This window comes from Procambarus clarkii, chromosome 69, assembly GCF_040958095.1.
Source record: "Procambarus clarkii isolate CNS0578487 chromosome 69, FALCON_Pclarkii_2.0, whole genome shotgun sequence".
Lineage (NCBI taxonomy): Eukaryota > Metazoa > Arthropoda > Malacostraca > Decapoda > Cambaridae > Procambarus > Procambarus clarkii.
The window spans coordinates 23,445,365-23,470,061 of NC_091218.1; the positions used below are offsets into that span (position 1 = coordinate 23,445,365).

A 24,697-nucleotide genomic window follows, 5' to 3' on the forward strand; every position below is an offset into this window, starting at 1 on the left:
TTATACACCCCCAGGAAGCAGCCCGTAGCAGCTGTCTAACTCCCATGTACTTATTTACTGTTAGGTAACAGGGGCATCAGGGTGAAAGAAACTTTGCCCATTTGTTTTCGAATCCACCGGGGATCGAACCCAGAACTATGAACCCTGAGCGCTGTCTACTCAGCTGTCAGGCTCCCTTACAGCTGACCATAAATGAAGGAGTTATACAAGTTGGTCGGTAATCATTAATGTTTGTTAATAGAAAGACATAGCGCAGTCTTTGACCTCATTGGGAAGGTCATTTCACATTTTGGGACACTTGATTTGCAGAGCATTAATTTCTAGTCGCACTCTTGGAATATCAAATATATATTTGTTTCTAGTGTGGTGCGCATAGGGGTCTGGGCATATTCAAAGATTAAGTAGGGGAGCCGAGTGCTGTCTGGGGCCAGAGTTTGTTACTGTTCTAATAGCTAATTTGTGTTGATTAATTAGAGGACGCAGATGATTTTGGGAAGAACCCTCCCAAGCACAGATACCATAATTGAGATAAGGATAGATGAGAGTAATAGAACGTTATCAGGGCATGGCGAGGTATATAATATCTGATTTTAGAAAGAATGCCAACTGTTTTAGAGTGTTTTTTTTAGCTATATTTTGAATGCGGCCATTTTTCACAAACTGGGATTCTCGATTGTGAATCGAGAAAGAACCCATCTGTAGTACAGAATCTGTACCATACACATTCTGAGAATCCCACTTATATGAGCATTTATAGCTTTAAAACATTATAAATCATTTAATCACTTTAATATCGAAAAATCCAACACCTTGCATGTGGGGCATAATAATGTGCATCACAACTACCAAGTTAACAACATTGCCCTGCACCAGATTGACAAAGAAAAGTACCTTGGAGTCAGAATCCAAAATTCACTCAAACTGCAGTAAAAAAGAAAGTTTACTAATCTAGGAATAGTCTAACGAATCTTCGACTTCTAGGAAAATAAAGTAGTTAAACAACTTTATAAATCTCTGGTGTTCCCCAACTTGGACTATTATATTGAAGTATGGAGACCGTATCTTCAGAAAGACATACCTACTTTGGAGGAAGTTCCACACAGGACGACTCAAATCATTTCAGAACTTAAGTCTTCTCTCATACCAAGAACAGTTGAGGGTCACAGGGTTAACAATACTGTAAACCAGACATGATAGGTTTTACTGATGTCATTAGAACCGCCTACCCGCCGAAGCCATGAATACAAAAACACCACTGAATTTCAGCTCAATAAAATCATGAGGACAATTGGAGGGATCTTTGATAAGCCATCGGCTTCCTATCCTCGTCATGGTAACTAGAAAGATAAATTCGCCTTCAGGTAAATTCAGATAAATATGTATAAATTGCATTCGATTTTGAAATTGAATAAAACTCGTTCTTATTGATGCTTACCTTGACACATTCGCTTAGTATTATTATATTCACAAAAATTTAAATAAGAAACTGAAATAAAGTGAAGTGACAAAGAGATACCAGTTTAATTTTAACAATTCTGTCAGCATCAAACGCCGTGTGTTTACCTAAGGTCGGGTTGGTGGTCAATGAGTCGGTGGTGAGGCCTAGTGGTGTGGCGTGAGCACTCATCTAATAAGGAAAACATTTATGAAAACTGCTGATATTGTAGAATTTATTTGACCCTGGCAACCATGTTGATGTGAGTTGACCTGTATCCTGCCGACCATGTTGCTGTAAGTTAACCTGTAAGCTAACCTGTAAGTTAACCTGTAGCCCTGTACTTGAGGGCTACCATTTTTAGTGGACTTGACAGGGACAGGAAGCCAGTGGCTTACCAAGGGTGTTCTAATTATTCCTTAGGAATATTTTTACATGAACTAAAACTGGAATAGTGTCTTGGCATATACAGCTTCAGCGAATAGACTACACAATAGGTTCATTACCCTATGGATGAAACAGCATCACCTGTTGTGTACTACATAATGACCTGACCCTGGCAGTTATGTTGCTGTAAAAGACAGGTCACTACATAACACATGATTCACATTCGGAATGTAAAAGTTGCCTTCCCTAATCCATCCCAGCATAACCTATATATGTATACTGTGTATGGTTAGAACAGGTTAAAATTGAGGCTTGTTGAAATGCTTGTCTCATTGGACTGTATCTCTTACTGTGAGATGACGTGAGGCTGAGAATCATGTTGCTGTGAGTTGACCTATATATATGACCCTGGTGATCATTGCTGCTTTAAGTTAACGTGTTGATTATCGCTGGCAAGTTAAATATTCTCTGTAAAGGTATGATTTTATTGGACTAGCTAAGGGTTAGAATATTTGATGCCTTTTCATGTGGGTTTTACTGGAAGAGGCTAGGTAGTTCAAGGTTTTTTGGCTTTTAAGGATTTGGAAAATACCCGGTTCATTCCAGTATCAGATGTTCCTTCTTTTACAACTTCCCCTTTTAATCAACAGTTATATTCTAGGGTTTTTGTATGTATTAAGTTAGTCACTTTTTGTTATGTGACAGTTAGGTTAGGTTAGGTTGGTATGGGTTATTTTAGGTCAAGGAAAAGAGGCGATTGGACAAAGTCTTTCCAGTTGCCCATTGCAATTAAAATTATGCAAATAAAGCCCAAATGAAACTTGTTACTGATACTAATAATCAAAAATGAAATCACAAGAATGTTATGTACAGTATTTGAGTTGCCATATGTTATCACAATTCACATTTTAAAAGATACCTGCCCACACTTGGGTGTTGGTAATATTAAAGACTTCAGTAAAAGTATAGTGTTATTACTAGTATAGAATAAGGTTTGAATTTTTAGTTTGTGATTACTGTAATCACATTAGATTAATATAAGTGCAAGGCACATGTATATAAAATGATTTATCAAATACTTTTTCATGTATGTAGCAACATTTCCTGAAAACTAAAAAAAAAAATACGTAACCTGAAAGGAATAGAATTCTATTAGTAGAGCTAGTTTAAATGATCCTACTTGTGGAATCCCACCATACAATCACTTTGTAACCTACATTAGAGTTGTGGAACAGAGTTGCAGCAGTTTAAATGTTCAAAATATTGTAATCATTATTCTATCTCGAACATGACAAATAATATAATTTCTTTCCATTTCCAGTGAACCCCACCGTACATGCCTTTGTAGCCCACAACAGAGTTGTAGAAAATGAAACCGGTAAGATTTTTTTTATCAGATTTTGTTTAGATGACTTGTCCAACTTTCCTACACCTTCTTTATACAAAATTTAATGTGTCTTTATAATTGGGATTTATTTTCTTAATACAACCCTACATAAAATATAAAATTTGTATAATTGTTTTATAATATAACCCCACTTATAATTATAAATGGGGTTTGTTTTGTTATGCCTACCTTTCTGGGTGCCAACCCCGGTCAATGGCAGATATGGAATGCCCCCAACCACATGGGGTGTCTATAGGCCATTGCTCCCTTTGCCTCTCTGAGGGGACCAGGTTCTGGCTCATTGTCCCTAGTAGGCTGAACTTCAATTGATTGTTGCCCCAGACTAATATAACATATATCAGCCTGATAGCTCAAGGGAGTCTGCGCAGCTCGCCCAAAAAATGGCATTATATTACAATCAACGCTGGTTTTATTCAGTGAATGTCGCCTTTTATTGGTTTTAGTTGATAAGATTGGATTATGGCATGTTGTGAAAAGTGAAAACACCTAATGATGTTTTTGGGGACTAATGTACTGTATATATTTTTTTCCTGGTTGAACTCTTCAGAGTAGTCCCCCCCCCATAATATCTCCACTTGAGATTGTGTCCATGTCAGTGTCAGTCTCTCCCATAACTGCATTGTTCTTTTGTCTGCATTTATATGGGCATGTACACATCCATTCATGAATTATGCTTGTATTTTTTATTGTTAGACTTAAATCATTTTTTTTAAAAGTACCGGTAACTATTTTAATTCTGTATGGTTAAAGTATACAGTACTGTAATCATATTTACCAGTAAATTCTACTAAAATAAATAAATAATTTCAGATTCTTCCTAAAAGCTCGGTGACTGGTGTAGGTTACCCACAAATTCACAGTATTGTAGCATCACCTGGCACTACAATAATCTTGGCAACAACTATGGCCCCAACCAACTTTGCTAACTTTGCTATTGGAACCCAGGGAGCTGCTCAGCCCACTCCCATTATTCTGCCCTCTCCATCCACTCCTACCATCACACTGTCCACCCACAGTGTGCCACAGCCTACTCCTGTCATACTACCATTGACAAATACGAAGCAAGGAACATCCAGAAACCTTCAATCACGATGTCCACCTTTGCTGGCACCCAAGAGTATCTTGCCAAGATCAGTAAGTTTCTGAAAGCTGAACCTTGGTGTTATTGGTTTGCAAGTATGATAGATTATTGCCAATTCAAACAAGTTTTATATAGTGTATGAGGCTCTTGCTATATAAAATGAATATGGGAATATTTGACAAGATATGTGTTTAGGTTCTGATCAAATGGAGCACATTATATAAATACAGTAAATAAATAAATTTTATATACTCATATTCCTGTTCTGTACATACTGTATATGCATACATATATACACACAGTATAATATATTATATTATAATTTGCAACCAAATGTTTGATTAAATCTTTAGGAAGGTGTTTGGAAAATCTACTGCAGCTATGGCTGACAGTGTAATGAGAATAGAGAACTTATTGCCTAAGTTATAGCCATAGTCCTGTCTAACACCTTGCATTAAATGCAGAACAAGATTTCTTGGTGAGCCTCTAGTATTGCTATAGCTTATATGCTGTATAACCAAGCTTTAAACTCTATCTACATCAGGCTTCTTGAAATGCATCTTTTATTTATTGGAACTCAAAACTAGACTCTAATATACAGTATAGTACTGTAATTCATTTTGTTGGGGACAAGCAGCCTGTCTAAATGTGTGTGTGTGTGTAGCTTATATCAAAGTGCCCCAAGATTGAGCTGCTGACCATACGCAGGATGCAACCCTGCAACAGTTGACTAGCTTTTGGGTACCTGTTTACTGCTAGTTGAACAGATACTTTAGGAAGCATAGGATAGGAAACTTGCTCAACCATTTCTTTCCCACCCAGAATTAGAACCAAGGATTCCTGATTGTGAGTCAGTAATGAACCTAATTGTACTGCTGAGCAAACCAAGTCCAGGGTAAAACCAGCAGAAAGCATAAGTGCCCCCCCCCAAAAAAAAAGGTCTTGATCCAAAAATTAATTCCCCAGTAAACAAGGCAAATGATCCTTGCAGTGTGGAAATTGTCCTAACTGTAATGAGCCTGCCACCAGGCAGCAGCTCTGATCACCCACTGTCCCAGCCTCCCCCCTTCCCCCTCACTATCCCTTCACTGGTTCTGATGTGAAGGGATCCCCATCACTTGGTTTCTGCTAGGTTCTATATAGTTTTTCACTTAAGTGAGGTTGTGTTTATGCTACCCACATTTCGAGTGTCCATAGTCTCTATTTCACTCCAACCTTTTTCTAGGGTCCTCTTCCCTGGTTCAGCTTTGCATTTTCCTCTACCTCACCATAAAGGTCTGTCTGCACTGATGGGTTGAGGGCTTCCTCCTGAGTTTAACTCTTCTTCAGTCACTTTGCTCTTGGGCAGTGCAGATTTATTTTTCCCTACAGGGCATGTTGATGGAGAAGGCAGTCACTTTGTTTTGATATACTATACTATATTTTTCTTGTCTCTTTATTTTGCACTTGACATTGCAGTTTATAGATTGTATACCAAAACATGTTAAACAACCAGTCTATTATTTTTGGCCCAGCTCCTGGAGTGTTGAGACCTTGCCCTTCAGCTATGGGCACTCTTGGGGTCATGTACATACTGACTGCAAACATGGTGACCTTCGACCTTCCTTACTAGGATTTTCAGTTGGGTTTAGAATCTGCCTTTCAAAGATGCTTCCCTTTCATTCGGCTCTCCTACCCCTTTCATGTCCAATTATATACCAGTGCTTGACACGGGTTTGCAATCCATGAGCACTCTTTGACTTTTGGTGGCATTACCTTCCTGGGCCAGAGGGCCTGCATGGACATGTCTTATTTCCCATCCCTATATGAGATTGATTCCTCCTTTCCTGTGGTTGCACTTCAGTTTACCCTTCCTTAAGTCAAGATATGGTTTTCCTTGCTAAGGTTTCAAAGTTTGTCTTACTTTGACTCGGCAGGATTTACTTTGGTATCATTTGCGGAATGGTATTCCATTTAATGCTATTTACTCAAGCATTAAGGTATGCTCGACATGAATTGATGCTTGATGCAGCCCAAAGGTTGTCACACTGATTAATATTTTATTGAATATCCACAACTAATGACTAATTTCCAGTTTTAATTTCCAGAAAGACAGTATTGGAACAAAATTTCTTCACATTCTTTGAAAATGCTTCATTGACTATATCATGTCACCATTTCACCACTTTAATTAAATTAAGCAAATAGATTTTTTACTGAAGTAGATTAGGTCTTTTTTAAAAAGATATAACTCCCCAAAATTTGTGTAAAGTTACTATTTAAAAAGTATCTTGTATGAGCTACACAACTTTTATTACTTCTCATTGCAGGAACTTGTAAACCAACAGAGGTCAATAAAGTCTGTTAAAGGGACAAACTCCAGTTCCAAAAAACATGCCAGTAATGTTAAAGGAATAAAGATAATGCAGAATGTGCAGCTAAAAGCAAGCCTTAACAGAGATGCAAAAAAATCTGTTGATCAGGAACTTTTTGTGAAATCAATTTTGCCTAAAGCACCTCAAAGGGATGCACAAACACTAATTATTGTACCTGTTCCAGCACCAACACAAAAGTCATCAGTGGTCTCTTCACTTTTATTTGCTCCAAATAGTTCTGTGGTTGATGTCAGAACTCATTTGGATCATCCTAGAAAAGTTACAAAAAAGAAAAAAATTGAAAATTCCATTGCCAAAGAAAACAAGAAAAGTTTGCCACTTAAGGTGAAACATGAAATTAAGGTAGCGCATAACACAAAGCTAACAAATAGAGTTAAATCTGATCCTGAAGATGTAGTCAAAAATAAATTTGCACGACAAACAAAAAATAAATCTAAGCTGATCCCTGTAACTGTATCTAAAAATGACCATGCAAAATTAAGTGAAACAGATCAAGATGTGCAGTGTAAGCAAAGTGACAAATCTCCTGTAGTACCCCATGAAAATATGCCAACAGTGTCTTCTCACTCTCAGTTATCAGTGCCTTCAAGAAATGCATCTCTACATTTAGCTGACCGGCTTTCTCCTCAACATGGTGCTCCTCACGACCTTCCTCCACCTTATCCACAATATTCAAATATACAAGAATCTGACTTGAACTTGCATCATACCGAGTTGCTGCATGGGTGTGAGACTGGTAAAACAGAGAAAGAAATTCAGTTCTCTAAGACATCAAACCAGAAATTATCTGAAATTACTAAAAAGCTTAGTGATTGTAAATGCAAAAAGGGGCAAGGTATTTCTGAATGCCCAGCCTCAATACCTGATCAAACAGCTTCACCTGAAAAATTCTTAACAAATGCAGTGTGTGCCAGGAATAAAGTAGATGGATTGCAGGCAACTTTGCCTTGTTTATCATCCCAATCATCTCGGAGTATCTCTTCAAGTGCCTTACATCCTCCTTATACTTCATCTACAGTATCAAAATTAGAATTATCACAGAAAAATGTTCATTCTAATACAATAACTGGAACTTCTTCCTGTTTCTCCATAGTTTCACCTATATATTCCCCATCCTCATCACTCTTAAAGTTACATTCAAAAGATCCTTCTACATACATTATACCTTCATCATTTCATGCAACAAATCCTACCATAGAAGGGGCTTTGGATTCGCCCTTCTCATGTGTGAAGAATCACAGTTATTCCTCCATATATTCTTCTCTACCATGTACTCATTCTTCAGCTGGTTCTTCATGCAGCCCTCTTCCAAGTTGTTGTTCTGCTTCCAGTGGCTTTCTGCATTCTTCTCCATCTACCTGCCAGTCACAGAATTCAGGTGATGTATCTGCAGCATCCCCTGTTCTCTCTTCAGCAGTATCAGATATAGGTACATGTGTTGCTACTCCTGGTAGCCAGTTGTGCCATCAAGTGTCTTACTCCCACCATCCAAAGTCAATACATCATGCCTTATCTTCTGAAACACCTCACTTAACCCAGAGCTCAGAATTATCATCCACTTCCCATCCTTCAAAACTTTCTACATGCAGTTCTCATTCCTATACAGCATTTTATAACCAATCTTCACAGCCAAATCAGTCTAATAAAGTACCACAAAAGTCACTGCATACTTATCCCTTATGCTCAGCCTCTCAAATACTTTCCTCACACCCAGTGTCCTACACTCGTTCCCATCAGTCATTTCAACAAGCCTCACATATACAGTCTTCTCAGTCACCATCATACATGCATTCTACTCGGCCAACTTTGTGTGTGCAGTCTCCTCGACCAACTTCATATTCACCTTCTCAGTTAATTCCACACACACTGTCTCCTAAATCAACCTCTCATATGCAGTCTCCTCAACATGCATCACATACTCAGACTCTTCATCTCATTTCAGGTACACAGTCTCCTCAGCCAACCTCGTACACACAGTCCCCTCAGCCAACCTCGTACACACAGTCCCCTCAGCCAACCTCGTACACACAGTCCCCTCAGCCAACCTCGTACACACAGTCCCCTCAGCCAACCTCGTACACACAGTCCCCTCAGCCAACCTCGTACACACAGTCCCCTCAGCCAACCTCCTATACACAGTCCTCTCAGCCAACCTCCTATACACAGTCCTCTCAGCCAACTTCCTGTACACAGTCATCACGGCTACCTTATATACAATCCTCTCAGCCAACCTATTCAAAATCCCCCCAATCACCTCTATACACCCAGTCCTCACAACCAGTGTCATTTACTCAGTCACCTCTGCGGCATTCGCATACACACGTCCTTCAGTCTACCTTGCACACACAGTCCACTCAGTCAGTTGTATACACACAGTCTGCCCAGCAAACCTGTTATACACAATCATCTCAGTCAAACTCTGACAGACAGCCCTGTGAATCTGCTTCAAACATAGATTCGCCACATCCAGCTACGTACATACCTACTCATCACTCGGCTTCATATGCTCAGTCTCCTCGGCCCTCCCTATATACTTACTCGCCACAGTCGGGTTCTTTTGTCCAGTCTCGGCATCCAAATTCCTTCGCCACACCTGAGCATCCTACAACGTGCAGTCAATCACCACAACCTGAGGGATATTTTTTGCATACACAGCATATTAATGATGCTGATCCTCCTTCTCCTCAGGCTCTCTCATTTGTTAATGAACATATTCCATCATATTGTCAATCCCCACAACAAGAAACTTACAGCCAGTCCCCTCATGCCACACCAACACCAATTAAAGCATCGTCCACCAACACTGATGACTCTCGATTGTCCCACCTCCCACCATTTTCAATTCCCCAAATTTCATCAGCATTTCACCATACTAACCCTGCAAGTATCTCTCACGATAATGTTTATGATTCGCACCAGCTTAGTGATACTAATTATTCACAATATTATGGTTCTAATAAAGGATTGCCTTTATCATCTTCATATCCTACAGATGAAATAAATTCATCATTTGTATCGATCGAAAAGTCATTAAGTCCGCCATCATATGAAGCTCATTTACAAAACACTGCATCGTACCCATCTTCTAGCCCTCAAACTTCAGCCTCTCATCACATGTCAATTACACATCAACAAATAACACCAACCAATTATTCATTATCAAACCATACCACAAGCCTTGAAGAGGAGGATTCATCCATACACTCGGACAACAGGAAAAGTGTTAGATCCCCACCTGCATATCCTTCCTCTCCAGCTTTGCTTCCACCTCCAAGGTACACACCCTACTCAGAAGCAACTCCTGTCACCCATCTTTCAGACCATGCAATTGTATTGGATAAGAGCAAAGGATCATATGGGTATAGTTCAAAAGAATTGCCACATGCCTTTTTTCAAAACAATCCATCAATGCCACAACCACCTGTCACATCTCCACATACTGATGCTCGACGAGGTGTACTTCTTCCTAACTGTCAAGATTACAGCACAAGCCAGTGCCCTAGTTCTGCCTCTAATGCAGCATTCCCAAATAAAATTTACCACTCTCTTCATGATGTCCAGCACAGCTCTGATAATGAAGTGGAATTCCAAGGGGTACACAATAGAACCAATAAGTCAACTGATCAACAAACACTATTTAAGCATTATAACCAGGAAATGGACGTGTCTTTGGCCGAATGGAGGAATTCCAAAAGAGGAGCTGGGATTCATAACAATGAAAACTTTAAAGTACATAGTCTAATAGAGCGAGCAGAGAGACTATGGTTTATTCCTCAACAAGAACAAAATAGAGTGTATATGAAGAGAAAAGAGATGGCAAGAGACTTCCTCAATCATCCTGGTTAGTATTTTAATGTATTAAACTCATGATGTGGAAGGTGGTGACATTCCAACAGGGTGATATTAAATTAATGCTGAAATGTAATGTTTAAAATTTAAGCAAAATCATATTTATTTGAGAAATGCATCATATTTGTTGCTTATTGAAGTATGATATTAAAAAAAATTTACTTACCTTTTGCAGATTTACACTTGAGCAGAGATATGATGTTAAAAGAAAAGTTTTGGATTGAGGAAGATGAGCCAATTGCTGAAGAAATCCTTTTGACAAGCAACACTGAAAATGAGCAGGAGCAGCAGCAGGAGCACCCAAAGGAGGAAGTAACTGTAAGTGAATATTCTACTTCTGCTGCTGTTGTTGATGTTGGACCAGACTATGAAGCTGCAAGTGATAGACTCAGTTCAAAGAAAAAGCACACCAGGGAAATGCTATGTCAGGTAAAAACCTTGCCATATAGTTTTGTAATTTTGTATTTTGTCCTTTCTTGTGTCCACTTTCCTATGTCTTGAAATACCTTGTCATATTAACTTGAAACAGTTTTATTTGAGGAAAAAAGTGTGGCTGTTATTGAAATAAATTAGTTTAATGCCAATGCAACTATTATTTTTTGAGCTAATGATTAAACCAAATGAAGAAAATTTCAACATTGTTTTACCATTTACTGTATGATTGGCTGGATTGGCTTCAATGATTGGGTTCCCAGTCAGTTCATGTGTCTGCTAGCCAGGAATCTGGTTCTTTTCCAGCTCGCCAGGTTGGAGTTCCTAGTGAACTGAAGAAGTTCCAGGTGGTTCCATCCCAGATTCAGACTTGGCTGGATGTTGTGTGGGACTCGTGGTCAGCTTCACTTACCTTTTCTTCAGCACCCTTGACCCGGCTGTAGTGCCACCATCTATTGGTGTCAAGTTGACCCGGTGACTCAATGGTTGCTAAATTGATTGTACAGGAGCCTGAATTTTGCTTGCACAGATTCTCCTCTGGGCAAAGTGTTGCTTCAGCGACTGTTTTGGTATCTGGTTCAGTCCCTTTCATTGCTGCTACTGTGATCTACTGTGATGCAGAGCTCATTCGCCTTTCGCTGGCTGCTGTGTCGCCAGCTTCCTGTTTTGGGTTTTTGGGGTTTAGTTCCCTTGCAACTTCCTCCGCCCTTGCTTGATGTCTTCATGAATGAGCCCCAAAATTTATTTTGCTAAGCAAATTAGTCTTCATAATCTAGTTACAAATTTTTTTTTATAGTGTTCTATCAACAATTACTGGGTTAGACTGATCACAAGTACAGTTTCCATACTTAGCAACTTACATTATGTGATGTGCTAGTTTCATAATTATGTTTATACTGTACTACATACCATCCTCCATCCAGTGCATAGTGGTGGAAAGTTTATAATCGCCCACATTTACTACCTACAGTTAGCTAACTGAGGATATTTGGTTAAAAATTTGCTCTCTTTTGAGGAGGAGATTTGAGGAGATTGAGAATTGAATAATCTCGTCTCATATCGTGACAGAGCCACTGCAGCTTACATTAGGTATTAATACTGCCTCGGCTCCATTTCGCATACTGTCTGGCACTTTGCTTCACCTCAGGCCTGATCATCTGCTGCCTGAGCCTATGTGGTCATTGGACAGTGTTCTTGCCCTTCTTTTCTCTCTTCGTTTTATGGTGTTCCCGTTGGTCCATGAATGTTTCTCCAAGGTTTTGGGTTTTGTATCTCTTGCCTCCAGTTGTTGGGTTGGGGTACTTCATGCTCTTCTCAGAAGGTGCAATTTCTGTACTTTTGGCCCAGTTGCCATTTTGTTTGCAGCCGCCTTTTTTTCTGGCGAAGAATGAGTTGGTTGGCTTCTGGAGGTGTCCTTTGGTTATTGACACTTGGTTGTTTCAATTGGGGGTGCATCATGTTCTGTGTCCGGTGGCGGCTCTTCGCCACGACCTTTGTGCACCGATTCTGCTTCGGTGAATGCTTTATGGGTTGACCCTGTTTCCTTGGTTCCCTGTTCCAAGGCTCATGTTTTTCAGGTCATTGCAATGTCATCAGATCTGGCCAGTCTGCAGTCTTTCCTTGTGAGGTTCAGAAGTATACTGCTCTCCTGGCTGTGTTTACTAATGTGTCCTATGCCAGTATTCAGCCACCAGGGTTTTGGAGATCTAACAGGGTTCTAACAGCCTGGTATATGGTGAATATTCCCATACCTCTGCATCCTTGTGTGGCCATGGGTTATGTCTCTTGTCCAGGGGTCTCTTCTTTGTTCTGATTCTTGTGGTTCTTTCCCCCCTTCTCCCTGGCAAATTCCTTTGTGTTCTTCCTTCTCCATTGGTAGGTAAGTTCAGGGAGCCACAAGGAACCCCCTCCCCCTAGAAAACCAGCATTGAATATAATAAAATGAGATTTTCTGGGTAAGCCTTGGTTGCTCCCTGATACCCCTCTTTTCCTCCAGGTTATCAGGTAGGTGTTCTTTGACCGTCTGCTCCAGAATTGAACTTACAGCTCAGATTCCAGGAGGTGGTGAATGCTTTCCGTCCTACCCTCAAACGAGTGAAGGAGGTGGAACGAACGAGCTCATACTAGTTTTGAGAGATTAGATAGTTTGTTTACATAAGGGGGAGTTCATTAGGTGGGTTTCGAGGCTTCTGTCTCTATTTGAACCCAGCAATGGTTTGCTTGCAGCCCATCCTCATAAACAAAGGCCAAAGTCCATTCCATACAGCCGCCAAACCATCTGTTTATGAATGAAAAACGGTTTACACATGCAACCCATCCTCAGATCAAGTCCACTCTATCCAGCAGTTGACCCCAAAGATGCATTCATCAATTTTAACATGCTGTTCATTCAAAACAACTTTTCTCAAATATAAATTATTATTATATATTAGCATATTGTGCATATTTAGGCACTGGTTAGGTTAGGTGTTTAGGTTCTGTTGGCGATTATTTGAAGTACTGTATGTGGGTGAAGCATTTACAGCATTGTAGTTCGAACAAAAATCGTCAGCAGTTTGAACAAAAGTTGTTCTGGAAGTGTTCGAATGTCATTAGTTGTGAGTTGTGTGTAAACCGTTTTTTCATTGATAAGCAGGGGGTTTGCCGGGTGCATGGAATGGACATTGGGTCTTTGTTTAGAGGACGGGCTGATGCGTGACTCGACTGATGACATTTAAATACTTCTCGAACAATGCTTCGCTGACAATTTTTTGTTCGAACCACAATGCTGTAAATGCTTCATCCACATACTACAAATAATCGCCAACAGAACCTAAACACCTAACCAAATGCACAATATGCTAATATATAATGATAGTAATTTATATTTGAGACAATTCCTATTTTGAATGAACAATTTGTTAAAATTTATAAATGCATCTTTGGGGTCAACCACTGGATGGAGTGAACAAAGACTGAGGATGGGTTGTTGTTTGACTCGCTGACTTTCTGGATGCCTTCCTTAGTGAGGTGGCAAAATGTCATCCCTCTCTGCACCTTTATGAGGGGGAAGCCAGGTTTAGGCTCTAGTCTCTGGCAGGCCTAAAGAACTCCATGGATGATGCAATCTGGTAGATGGGAACCATCTTGGTGCCTAGCTTTAGGGAACCACTGAGCTTGCCCAGAAATTGGCATTTCATTATATTCAATGCTAGTTTTTTATTTATCACAGCAATAACACAGAAAACTCTTGAAAAACACATTGGGTGTCATACTTGCAAATCAGAGATCATTCTACAGTTAAAATTGTTTAATGAAGCTATTATTTTAAGATAAATTTTTTTTTTTTCTTAACAGGTGTGTGGGAAGATGCTTAAAGGCCGCAGCAGTCTCAAATCTCATTTGAACAGCCACCACAGAATTAAGCCCCACGCTTGCCCTTTCTGCCACAAAAGTTTTACAAACCGCGGTGTTCTTGTAGCACATCTTCGTATTCACACTGGTGAGATGCCATATGTGTGTCGCATTTGCGATACATCTTTTCGGACACAATCAGGCCTTACGCGTCATAAAAGTTTACATACTAATGCGAGGCCTTACGAGTGTTCCATGTGTTCTAAGGCATTTAAAACAAAGCTGGTCTTACAGCAGCACTTAAAACTTCATTTAACAGGTTTATTCACCTGCTCTGAATGTGGTAAGACCTTTGAAAGACATAAATCATTAGCAGTACACAAAGCATCTCATAACCATAAGTCTCAAAGGTTTCCCTGCCCACATTGCCATAAAGCATACCAGTTCCGCAGTCTTCTAAACATTCACATGCAGGTTCACTCTAATATCCGAAAACATGTCTGTTCAGTTTGTAATGAGTCTTTTGTTTGGCGTAGTGGTTTAGCTGCTCATTTGAAAATCCACTCTACTTCCCGTCCAAAGTGTGACATATGTGGGATGCACTTTGCCTCGGAGAAAAGATTGAGCACTCATTATCGTCGCCACAGTAATCCACAACCTCATCGGTGTGAAGTGTGTGGCCGAAGTTTCTCTCACGCCTATCGTTTGGTTTCTCATTCTCTTGTACACCAAGAGCATAAGGAATATACCTGTCCAAAGTGTGGTGTTGTGTTTACTTCAGCAAAGAAGATACGGAAACATCTTGTCAGCCATAGGAAAGAGGTGCCAAGAATTTGCCAACTTTCTGGTACAATAGAAATACCAAAGTCTACCACATGATACAGTATATATACATTGTATAGTACAGGTATATCTAAATATAAGTAATGAAAGTATCATGGTTTTTGTACACACAAAAAAATTGTTCATAATTCAAGAGTCAAAGCTTTAATATTCTAATCAATTACACTGCTCCTCTATTATTATTGATATTTAAAACTTTTTTACTTCACAGATGGTGGTAGGTGTTTGGATGTTTTGGCATCTAATCATTTACAGTGTTCACATTAGTGTGATCTCTGTGTGTAAAAATCAATGTGTTTGGGAACTAGGAATAATGTACTAGGGGGCATACCCGGTAGATCCTACAATCAGACTACTAAAGGAAGCATTTTCAATGCAGTAGTATTAATTGTTACTTGTCTATTTACAAGTCAGGGGTGAAGTTTTTTTTGGGGGGAAGGGGGGGGGGCCAGTCTGAACGGTGACTGATGTATTAAAGTGACCCATAACAATAAAGATCTACAGTATTTTGTTATTTGTGTATGCACTCTTTTGTATTTTTGAGTGTTGGGAGACCACTCTGAGGGTGGAATGAATGAGTGAGCACGAGAAAATGCAAAACTCACAACTGCAAGCGGTATGTGAAAGCTCAATTTTGGCTGCTGGGTATGTTTAACCAATTAAAATGGACTGGTTTATGAAGGTCTTCTGCTGTTGATTATTGTGAATACAAATAGTGTACAAAAAAAAAAAAAAACAAGAAAAAGAAACAAGCTACATGTGATGGATTGAACCCAGGTATTATTGTATGTCATTAATGTTCACTGGTGGAAAAAAACACCAGTGCATTGCAGCCTAAATTGTAGACACAATTTAACACTGCACTTTGTTCTGGAATATCCTTTAAAGGAGTTAAAATAAACTAATGAGTAAAAATTTATATACATTTGCAGTACAAAGTTTTACAAATGAAAATTGTAATGAAAATGAACAATATCAGAAGTTAACACTCCATTTATTCTTTTAAATTTTTCAGCATTTCAGCATCTCTTAATCTGATACTTGCAAATGCTTGAAATATCTCAGATTCTAAATAAAATGACATCACTCTAGGCAAGTTCCCACAGGGATCAAAGATATAAAGAAAAAATTATTATAAACTTCTTTAATGAGATGCCCTACAGACACATTTGAAAATAAAGGAAGTGACGCTTCAGTCTGACTAGATAATGGCCCAGGACAGTTTGAAACGTTATCACCTTTTATTTTCAGATCTCGGGGATCAAGTAATTTTCAGCCACATTACTGTGACAGTCTTTAAAGGTTACTCAATATAAAGGTACCTTAATTACATGCAAGTAACTATTTAAATCACAGTAATACATTCAGAAATGGCTTCTAATGTTATGTGAGAAACCAGTCATAATTTGCTTTCTCAATAATAAAAGCTGCTGCTTCCTCTGTCATTTCTAATAAACAATGGCCTGCAACCAGTTGCTTATAGGTTCCAGCATCTTATGTATGCAAATGTGCCTGCCCTCTTCACTTAAATATTTGTAGCATCAATTTACAAAACAAATTACATATTTATTCACCTTTACATACTCCTAGGTCAAGCACTTCATTCTTATTCAATATGTCCACCCATTTCATACTTAATATTCCCTCTAGACAAGGTGTCAATGCATTAGCATATCAACTATTGTAATGTTTGGAGGGAGTCCCTTGTGGCTCCCAGAAGCTATGTTTCTGAGAATGCTTCATACTAAGAAGTCCCATCAGTTGTGGATACTGTAGTTCCATTTGGTCTTTTGGAGACCAGAGCCAGAATCTGCACCCCCCCAACCCCCCTTCACATAGGTGCAATGAGCAATAACAATTTGCCACCTCACCAGTAAAAAAGAAGCCTCCAGAAAGTTACTGCAGTTTTACATGCAACTGGAAGGTTTACAGAAAATTAAGTCTCAAACTTCCAAACAACTGCAAATGAGTTACAATAAAATAAAGGATCCACTGAAGTGAGCTCGAAACTCTAGTACAGTACTGATTAGCACCACCAACCAGCCCAGACACCAGCTTCCAAAGTCAGTCCTGTTCCTGATGTTGGTGTCTTTGCAACCAGCCTGTAGTGTTTTTGGTCATACCAGCTTGTGGGCAAGCCCTGAAGCTTCAAGCTAAGTGCTTGCCATCTTTGGATTTGGTTGTCCTGTGTGGGCCATTTGCTTTGTGTATTGTTTTCCATTTTAGTGTAGGTTTCATTCACATGTTTTTATCCTGGCTTGTTGAATGGGCTTGGCTCATTTGGTGTTTCAAGCTGCATGTGCTTGGGGTTCTTTTCCCCTATGTACCCGCTAATGTTTCCTTTGCACAGCCAGAGTTTCCCTTCTCTGGAGTGTTTAGGTGTTTGTTCTAGAAATTCCCTGACCACTGGGGGGGTGGGGATCCTTGCCTTAGGCCCATAGTTAAGGATATACTTTGGTTGTGTTGGGTGCACTGGGGGGGGTGGGGGGTGGTTTGTACACCTGTTTACATGGGATGTCACAGTCACCACACATAGCTTGATGGTTTTGGTGGCAGATGGTGTCTGTTCTTCTGGCAAGCAGCCCTGGTGCCTGGGGGTATCGTTCACGTCCTTCAGGCTATGGTAATTACCCTGCTATATTTTGGTTTGGTCTTATTGGATTGCTATGCCAAACTCTTCCCTCACTTGGTGCTAGTTTATAGGGTGCTTGTCGGTCCTACTGCCAACTGTGGGGCATAGCTGCTTGTAGGGTCTGACTCCAACAGCACAGTCCCTACTTGCATTTTATGTTCATTTGGTCTCTATGCGCTCAGCCTCCCTCTTCTCTTGAGGCTTCTCAGCAGCTGTTGTCCTAGAACATATAAGCACCAGTTTTGCCACTTATGGAGAACATTGTGGCTCATGTCTTGCTTCTTGTCTTTTCTTTGGTGGTACAGGTCCTTCCGGCCCAGCTACGCAAAGCGTCGTGTGTGTGTAATTACAGAACGAGAGCTACACTTGTGGTATATCGTCTTCCCAGTACTCTGTCATATAATGCTTTGAAACTATTGACTGTTTTGGCCTCTACCACCTTCTTACTTAACTTGTTCCAACTGTCTATCCCTCTGTTTGCAACAGAGTGCAAAGAGTGCCAGCACACACACACACACAGTGGGTGTGTATCCTATTGTTCCTGGCAAGCTGGTGATCTTTCCAGCTGGTTCCATCCCTGGTTTGAACTAGGCTGGGCCTTGTTTGTGGTTGTCAGTCTCTGTCTTCCCTACAGTGGCTTTGCTCTGCCTGCCACTTTGTTGCTGTCTGTGGGTTGGATTGGCCCCTAGTGGCTGGTTGGTTATGCTGGAGCCTGGACTTTGCCTGCAGGGTCTTTCTTTAGGCAGAGTTTCAATCTGGGCATTGTTCAGGTTTCTCTGGTTCTGCCATTTCTAGGATCAGTGGGTTTGGGCCTATCAAGGTTCTGTTCTATGGCACCATCCTCCCCGTTCGCTTATCGTGCTTATTGATGCCGTATCTCTGGGTTGGGGCTTCGTGACTGGTGAGGTGGCAGATTGTCACCAGCTCTCTACACATCTGTGAGGAAGGCCATGTTCTGACTGGTCCCTGGCAGGCCAGAAGCATTCTTGGGAAGATGGCTTCAGGGAGCCACAAGGGCTCCTCCAGAAATTAGCACTTCATTACATCTTGCTGGGTTTTTACTAATTGCATAATACATTAAATTATTCCTTGCAGAAGCTCTCATCTCACACCCATAATGGTGTTTTCCCCCTCATTAAAACCAAGCATTTTCTCAACATTACCCTAGCACACTAGTCTTGCAGGAAAGAGGACCTGGGTTCACATCTAGGGCAAGGTACCAGGAGTTGCTTCTAACACACCCCTGTACACAGTCATACTTGCATGTAAAAAGATTGACAGAACATCTTCTGATGGATAATACAGTTCTGAATAACCTAACCAGTTCCATAACCTGGGCTAAATTTCAAATAACACATAAAACTTTGAATTAAGATAATGGTTCTTAATATAAATATCACATTTCAGACATCCATTTAAAAATTATTTTTTTATTTGGCCACATTCAACTTTAAAGTTACACTATCATAACTGGAAATTCATCATTTCAATAATAAAATATAAAAGTGAATTCTATGCTATGGTATATTTTAACCAAACCTTTGGTTAGTATTAAATTTATACTTGCCAGAAACTTCATGAATTACAATAATATGGGACAAGACCACAATAACAACCACCATTGACAATACAATTTTAACAAAGTATCAAATGCAAGAATACAGCAAGAAACGTAGCAAATATTTTGACAACGGAAATACTGAAACTTCATTTCTTAACACTTTTGCTTTGTGATGACGTTCTCAATCATTAATACAATACACGTACTGTATTGTGCGACATGACGTTAATGCCGTCAACAATTAAAATATTTGTAAAAATTCCATTTATTGTCCGATTATTATGGGACTTTAAAATGAGCGCCAACGTCTTCCCATTCTCTGTATACCCCACGTGGCATCATGACACCTCTGAGTGGGTGGACACCCACACAAGAGGCTCATGGTTTTCGTGACAACGCTCTTGACTGCCACAGCATACTCTCGGTTTGAAACGTGTGCCTGTTCCGGTAGTTTTACCTTATTTATTTTTTGTTACTGCCTTTATAAACATGAAGCAACACAAAAACGAATGATATAGTGTAACAAATAATGTAGGGAATGAATAACGACTGTAAACAATAACGAAAAGCAGTTTGTTTTCACATGACGATGTACTTTTATGATATTGGTAAAGTTGTTGTTCTTTTTGACCTTATATGCATATATCCCTTTAGAGCATTCTATTGTGAACAATTTGATACCGAAATGACCAATGTAGCACAGAAATTGAGAGAGAAAATTGTAAAGAGTATAAACATTTGAGTGTGGTTATGAGCTCATGGGCAACATGCTGCCTACCGTGTGGTGCACTGCAGAGGGCCCACCGGGCCACGCAAAGTGTTAACAATAAAAGTACTATTCCTAATGACCCAAAATATGCTACCCCACTGTTATGTTTCCAAACATTTAATTACACAAAACTTGATTTAAGCATCAAATTTAAATAAACAAGCTGTAAGACAAGAACATGCTGATAACAATAACGATTAAAGGTCAACATATCATGAAGAAGTACAGAGCTGGATCATCCCATACTCTCCACTAATATTCCAGTCAGGTGCTACTGCTGCAATTCTCTCACTAATGCCAGGAGCCAGTCCAACAACTGGTCCACCTTTAGCTGTACGTAAAGCTAATACTGGGGCTGGGAAGAAACCGCGAAGAGCCTGTTCAAAGCCAGTCGTTGTTGGCCAGTTCAGATCTCCAGTGAGTTTGCGGTAATTCAAGTCTCCCTAAAAAAATTTAATGTAATGAAATTAAACTTCCTTATATTATCAGTTGCAAAAAGTTTTAAATTCTGAATCCTTGCACTATAAATACTGTATTGCCAACTCATATTTGACTGTTATAAGCATGCATATTTTTATGTACTGTACTGTAAATTAAAAGTTATGCAATATCTTGCTGTATGCTACAAATACATGTGCAAACAAGAGAGTATACCTTAAATTGTCTGAAATAATTTGGACCATATCCCTGATAAATATTTTTTTTTTAATACTACAAATGATAGAACCTACATTTCTGCACCTTTTTTGTTTATAGCAAAGCCACATTGACCAACAAATGTTTAGTAAATAAAAATCCAGCACTAAATGCAATTAAATCTCATGTTCTGGTGGATAGCTCCAAGCCAGAAGTACCCCACCAGATCCTTAATTAGTCATGGGTACCTCCTGCAAACAAGGACCATATTCTGGCTGCTTCAATAGATGCAATGGAAGTTTGGGGGATACAAGAGCAACCCAAGCTGAAAGATGAAAAAAAAGAGCACACCTAAACAAGCAACTGCATGGAAAACACTGGTAACCCTGATGTACACACTCATTGAACAAATCCACAAGGGCCGTGATGAGGGTTCGAACCTATGTCCGAGAGGATCCCACACGCGCCGTAATAGACTGTGCTACGATATGGTTAAAAGAATTGCAACCGGGAGTTCAACTGAACCGGGAGCTCAGTTGAACTCCCGGTTGCAATTCTTTTAACCATGTCGTAGCACAGTCGAGTAAGGCGTGTGTGGGCTCCTCTTGGACGTAGGTTCGAACCCTCATCACGGCCCTAATGATTTTGTTCATTTGATGCATCACGCTATTATGATTTCTGTGTGTAGTGTACACACTCATTGTCCAGAACCAACCACTAATGTTAGCAACACTCACTTGCCATCAGATGGCAGTCCTGGTGACTCAGGGTTCCAGCTAGCTTCCCCCATCAGACATGCACCACCAAAAGCCAACCCGAGGAACCATGAAAAGAGGAGACAAGTGGGAACAGGAAATCATGAATAAGACTCCAAAGAGAAGCATTTTATTACATTCAACACTTTATTTTAGAGGGGGGGGGGTTCTCTGTGGAAAAAAAAGAGTAGGTGCAGTGAGTAACCCTAAAGGAAATTGGAGTCAGGATGTCCTGACCATGCTATGCAAACTTGGTGCTGCCAAGGAACATTAACCATGAACCATGTTGCTAGTATCTGATTAGTGCTAAAAATTACTGGCCCCCATATCCACCCTATGACATACAGTATTAGCAAAGAATGCAGTGAGCCACAAACTTTGCAGACATCATAGGCCTGTGGACAGACCACTGGCCCTGGAACAGGGAACCAAAGACCGGGTTGACAAAAGGTATGCAAGTGCATCCTAAGTGGCATGCTAGTAACAGTGGACCACCTCAACAGCACAACCAGACAAAGAATGTAATGAACCCCTGGAGAAGCCAAGTCTCTAAGCTCTGCTTTGGAGGCAAGCATGAAGTTTCCCAACCTGATAACCAAAAGTGAGGGATAACAAATCAGACCCCATTAAAGGAAAAAAAATCCAGCGTTGAATGTAATGAAACGCCATTTCCTGGGTGAGACCCGGAGGCTCCCCGAAGCTATACCGGGCTGATGTGTATATATTAGACCGTGGCAACAGTCAGTCGAAGGAGTTCTAGGCCTACCGGGGACCAGAGCCAGAACCTGGCCCCCTCAAGAGAGGCACGAGGAGCAATGGCCTAAAGACACCCCCGTGTAATTGGAAGCAGTCTGTCTGCCATCTACCAGGTCAGGCACCCAGAAAGGTAAGAATTCCAAAACAAACTACTGCCGATCAAATAATTTGCAAACTGAAAGCCGAACTAGCTATAGAACTCCTCAATCAAAACCAAGGAAACACGTATGACGTCACCACAAACACCGCGCTTAGCTCTCCACAGAAAGAAGTGTTGAATGTAATGAAATGTCTTTCTGGTAGAATCCCAGTGGCTCCCTGAAGTAATCTTGCTGAGACATCTCCCTACTAAATGTTAGTTGCAAAAGTTCAGTTTGGCTTCCTTGGACCAAAGCCCTCCCTCAAGAGAGACAGGAAGCAGGTGACAATCTGCTACCCCACTGGAAAAATCGTCCAGAAAACCAGCACAGTTTTACATAAAGAGTCCACAAACTATGCAAACGATTCACACAGAACAAGGGATTCATTCAAACTAGCTAAAAATTCTTTAGTATCTAATACCGCAACCAGGAAGCCCGGCCTCAACCCTCGGCTGGCTTTCTTGATCAGTTTTGGAGCTGATGAACACCCGCATGAACCGATGAACTTGGAGAGAGGGAGGGGAATCAGGGAAACACCATAGCTCCTCCAGAAAGAAGCATTTCATTACATTCAATGCTGGGTTTCTGGGGGGGGGGGGAAGTGTTTTCTGTGACCCTTCCTGTAAAACTTTGCCGACTAATGGATTTTTTTTCCAGTGGGGTGGCAGATTGCCACAAGCTGTTTCCTGTGGCTCTATGAGGGGGCCTGGTTTTAGCTATGGTCCCTGGTAAGCCAATCAGAATTTTTGAAACTGATGTAACCTTTTAATATGGAACAATAAACTTCAGGGAGGCTACCAAGGGGTTCCCTCCAGAGATCCTGGACTAAATTTTGTTTATTTTCCTGGACAGAGAAACAAGAAAAAAAAATCCAGAAATCAAGGAGGCTCAGGAAGAGCGTTAGCAGGTCAGAGGTGAAAGAAGGCATAAGACAACTTATGAAATGGTGGTAACACTTCCTAGTCGAACTGCTATATGCTGCCCGCTATGTGATAAAACAATAATTACTGCAGGGCTCAATTATTACAAATAAATTGCATTATTGCTGGCTCCCAGCCTGAGGGATAAGGAGGAACTAAATACTAAGACTTAGAAAATAAACAATTTGCAAATGGAAAATAACAAATTACATGGAATATTTTACCTTAAAGATAATCAAAGATGCCTTGCTCAGCTGAGAATATAGTTCAGGATCAACCTCCCTCATATCAGCAAAGTCGTAAGACAAAGTCCAAAATTTATTTTCTGTGATTTTCCACCGTCCAAGGGAAATGTAATTTGTCCATTTATTAGCCATCTCTCCAGCACATTCTCCAGCTTCTCTGCATTAAACAAATAAATCAATACACAAGTGTGCAAGTACTGTATATTTTAAGCCTGGAGGAAATATTGTAAGTTGTATACAATTTTGCCGTAAATTCCTTGTACAGGGGTACCTCAGCTTACGAATTTAATCCGTTCTCAGAGACAGCTCATAACCCGAAAATTCGTAAGACGAAGCGAATTTCCTCATAAGAAATAATGGAAAATTAATTACTCCGTTTCAGACTTCCCAAAAAATTAACTTTAAAGTCAATTTTATACCTAATTCACCCAAATCTTCAATACAAAAGTATGTACAAGTTATTACTTACCTTTATTGATGACTCGTATTGGCATGTGGAAGACTGTGAGGAGAGGGGGGGAAGGAGAAGAGGTGTTACTGTTTGGAAGGGGAGTCCCCTTCCATTATAACATCAGGCAGTGATGACTTTTCTGGGGTACACACACTGGCACGTTTTGCCTGCATACCACTAGGACCTGCTTTTGGCTCACTGCTTTATTTTTTCACTAGAAATCGTTCCATTGAAGATTGTTTTTCCCTTCTTTATAACACCTCTCTGTAGTGAGACTTCACATTGTCATTAATAAGATCAATACAATGGCCTACTAAAACTTTATCTGGGCGATTCATTTCAGCAAAACTTTGCCGTTCTTCCCATACTGCACACATTTTCTTAATAAGGAAGGGACATCCTCTACTGCCTCCTCCTCCTTCCCTGAAGATTTGTTGTCTGCCTAGCTAGTTCAACAACCCCTGTACCATTTTCATGTTTATGAATGACCTTGTTTTTCTTCTATGGTCATTCTCACGTGTGTTTTCTTGGCTTGAACCTTACCACTGGCCTTCTTGGGACCCATGGCGAGTTATATAATAACAAATTTTATCTTCAAATAGCCAAAAAACTGAAAAAAACAAAATCTTTGCAAAGAATTCAGGAGTGATAATCACTAGGTAGAGATCACCATGCCACCACATGCTAGG

General features: G+C 40.1%; 2 protein-coding genes across 4 annotated transcripts in view; one reads left to right on the forward strand and one right to left on the reverse strand.

The window, feature by feature from the left end:
• Positions 1–1,557: 1,557 nt before the first annotated feature.
• On the forward strand, positions 1,558–15,235 carry LOC123772138 (uncharacterized). 2 transcript variants are annotated; one of them, XM_045765143.2, is made up of 6 exons: positions 1,558–1,697; positions 3,144–3,200; positions 4,041–4,364; positions 6,621–10,527; positions 10,711–10,964; positions 14,304–15,235. In XM_045765143.2, the coding sequence occupies exons 2-6, from the start codon at positions 3,192–3,194 to the stop codon at positions 15,177–15,179; spliced, it is 5,370 nt and encodes a 1,789-aa protein (XP_045621099.2). In that variant the 5' UTR covers positions 1,558–1,697; positions 3,144–3,191; the 3' UTR covers positions 15,180–15,235. The 2 variants fall into 2 exon arrangements, with proteins under 2 accessions (XP_045621099.2, XP_045621098.2); XM_045765142.2 differs by having other exon boundaries at positions 1,566–1,731.
• Positions 15,236–16,052: 817 nt separating this feature from the next.
• The window catches only part of LOC123772139 (damage-control phosphatase ARMT1), a 38,245-nt gene continuing 29,600 nt past the window's right edge, over positions 16,053–24,697 (reverse strand). The window contains exons 8-10 of one of the 2 annotated variants that reach the window (XM_045765145.2): positions 23,537–23,714; positions 21,479–21,517; positions 20,415–20,548 (exon numbers count right to left, since the gene is read on the reverse strand). In XM_045765145.2, coding sequence (XP_045621101.2) covers positions 21,506–21,517; positions 23,537–23,714 — 190 coding nt within the window. In that variant the 3' untranslated portion in view covers positions 20,415–20,548; positions 21,479–21,505. Of the gene's footprint in view, positions 20,549–21,478; positions 21,518–23,536; positions 23,715–24,697 lie in introns of both variants that reach the window. The other variant, XM_045765144.2, reaches the window with a different exon arrangement.

What these genes read in the sequence shown, in the direction of transcription:
- LOC123772138 (XM_045765143.2), top strand. An exon ending in AGAGTATCTTGCCAAGATCA is followed by an intron (nt 4,365 to 6,620) that starts GTAAGTTTCTGA and finishes TTCTCATTGCAG; the next exon opens with GAACTTGTAAACCAACAGAG. An exon ending in CCAGGGAAATGCTATGTCAG is followed by an intron (nt 10,965 to 14,303) that starts GTAAAAACCTTG and finishes TTTTCTTAACAG; the next exon opens with GTGTGTGGGAAGATGCTTAA.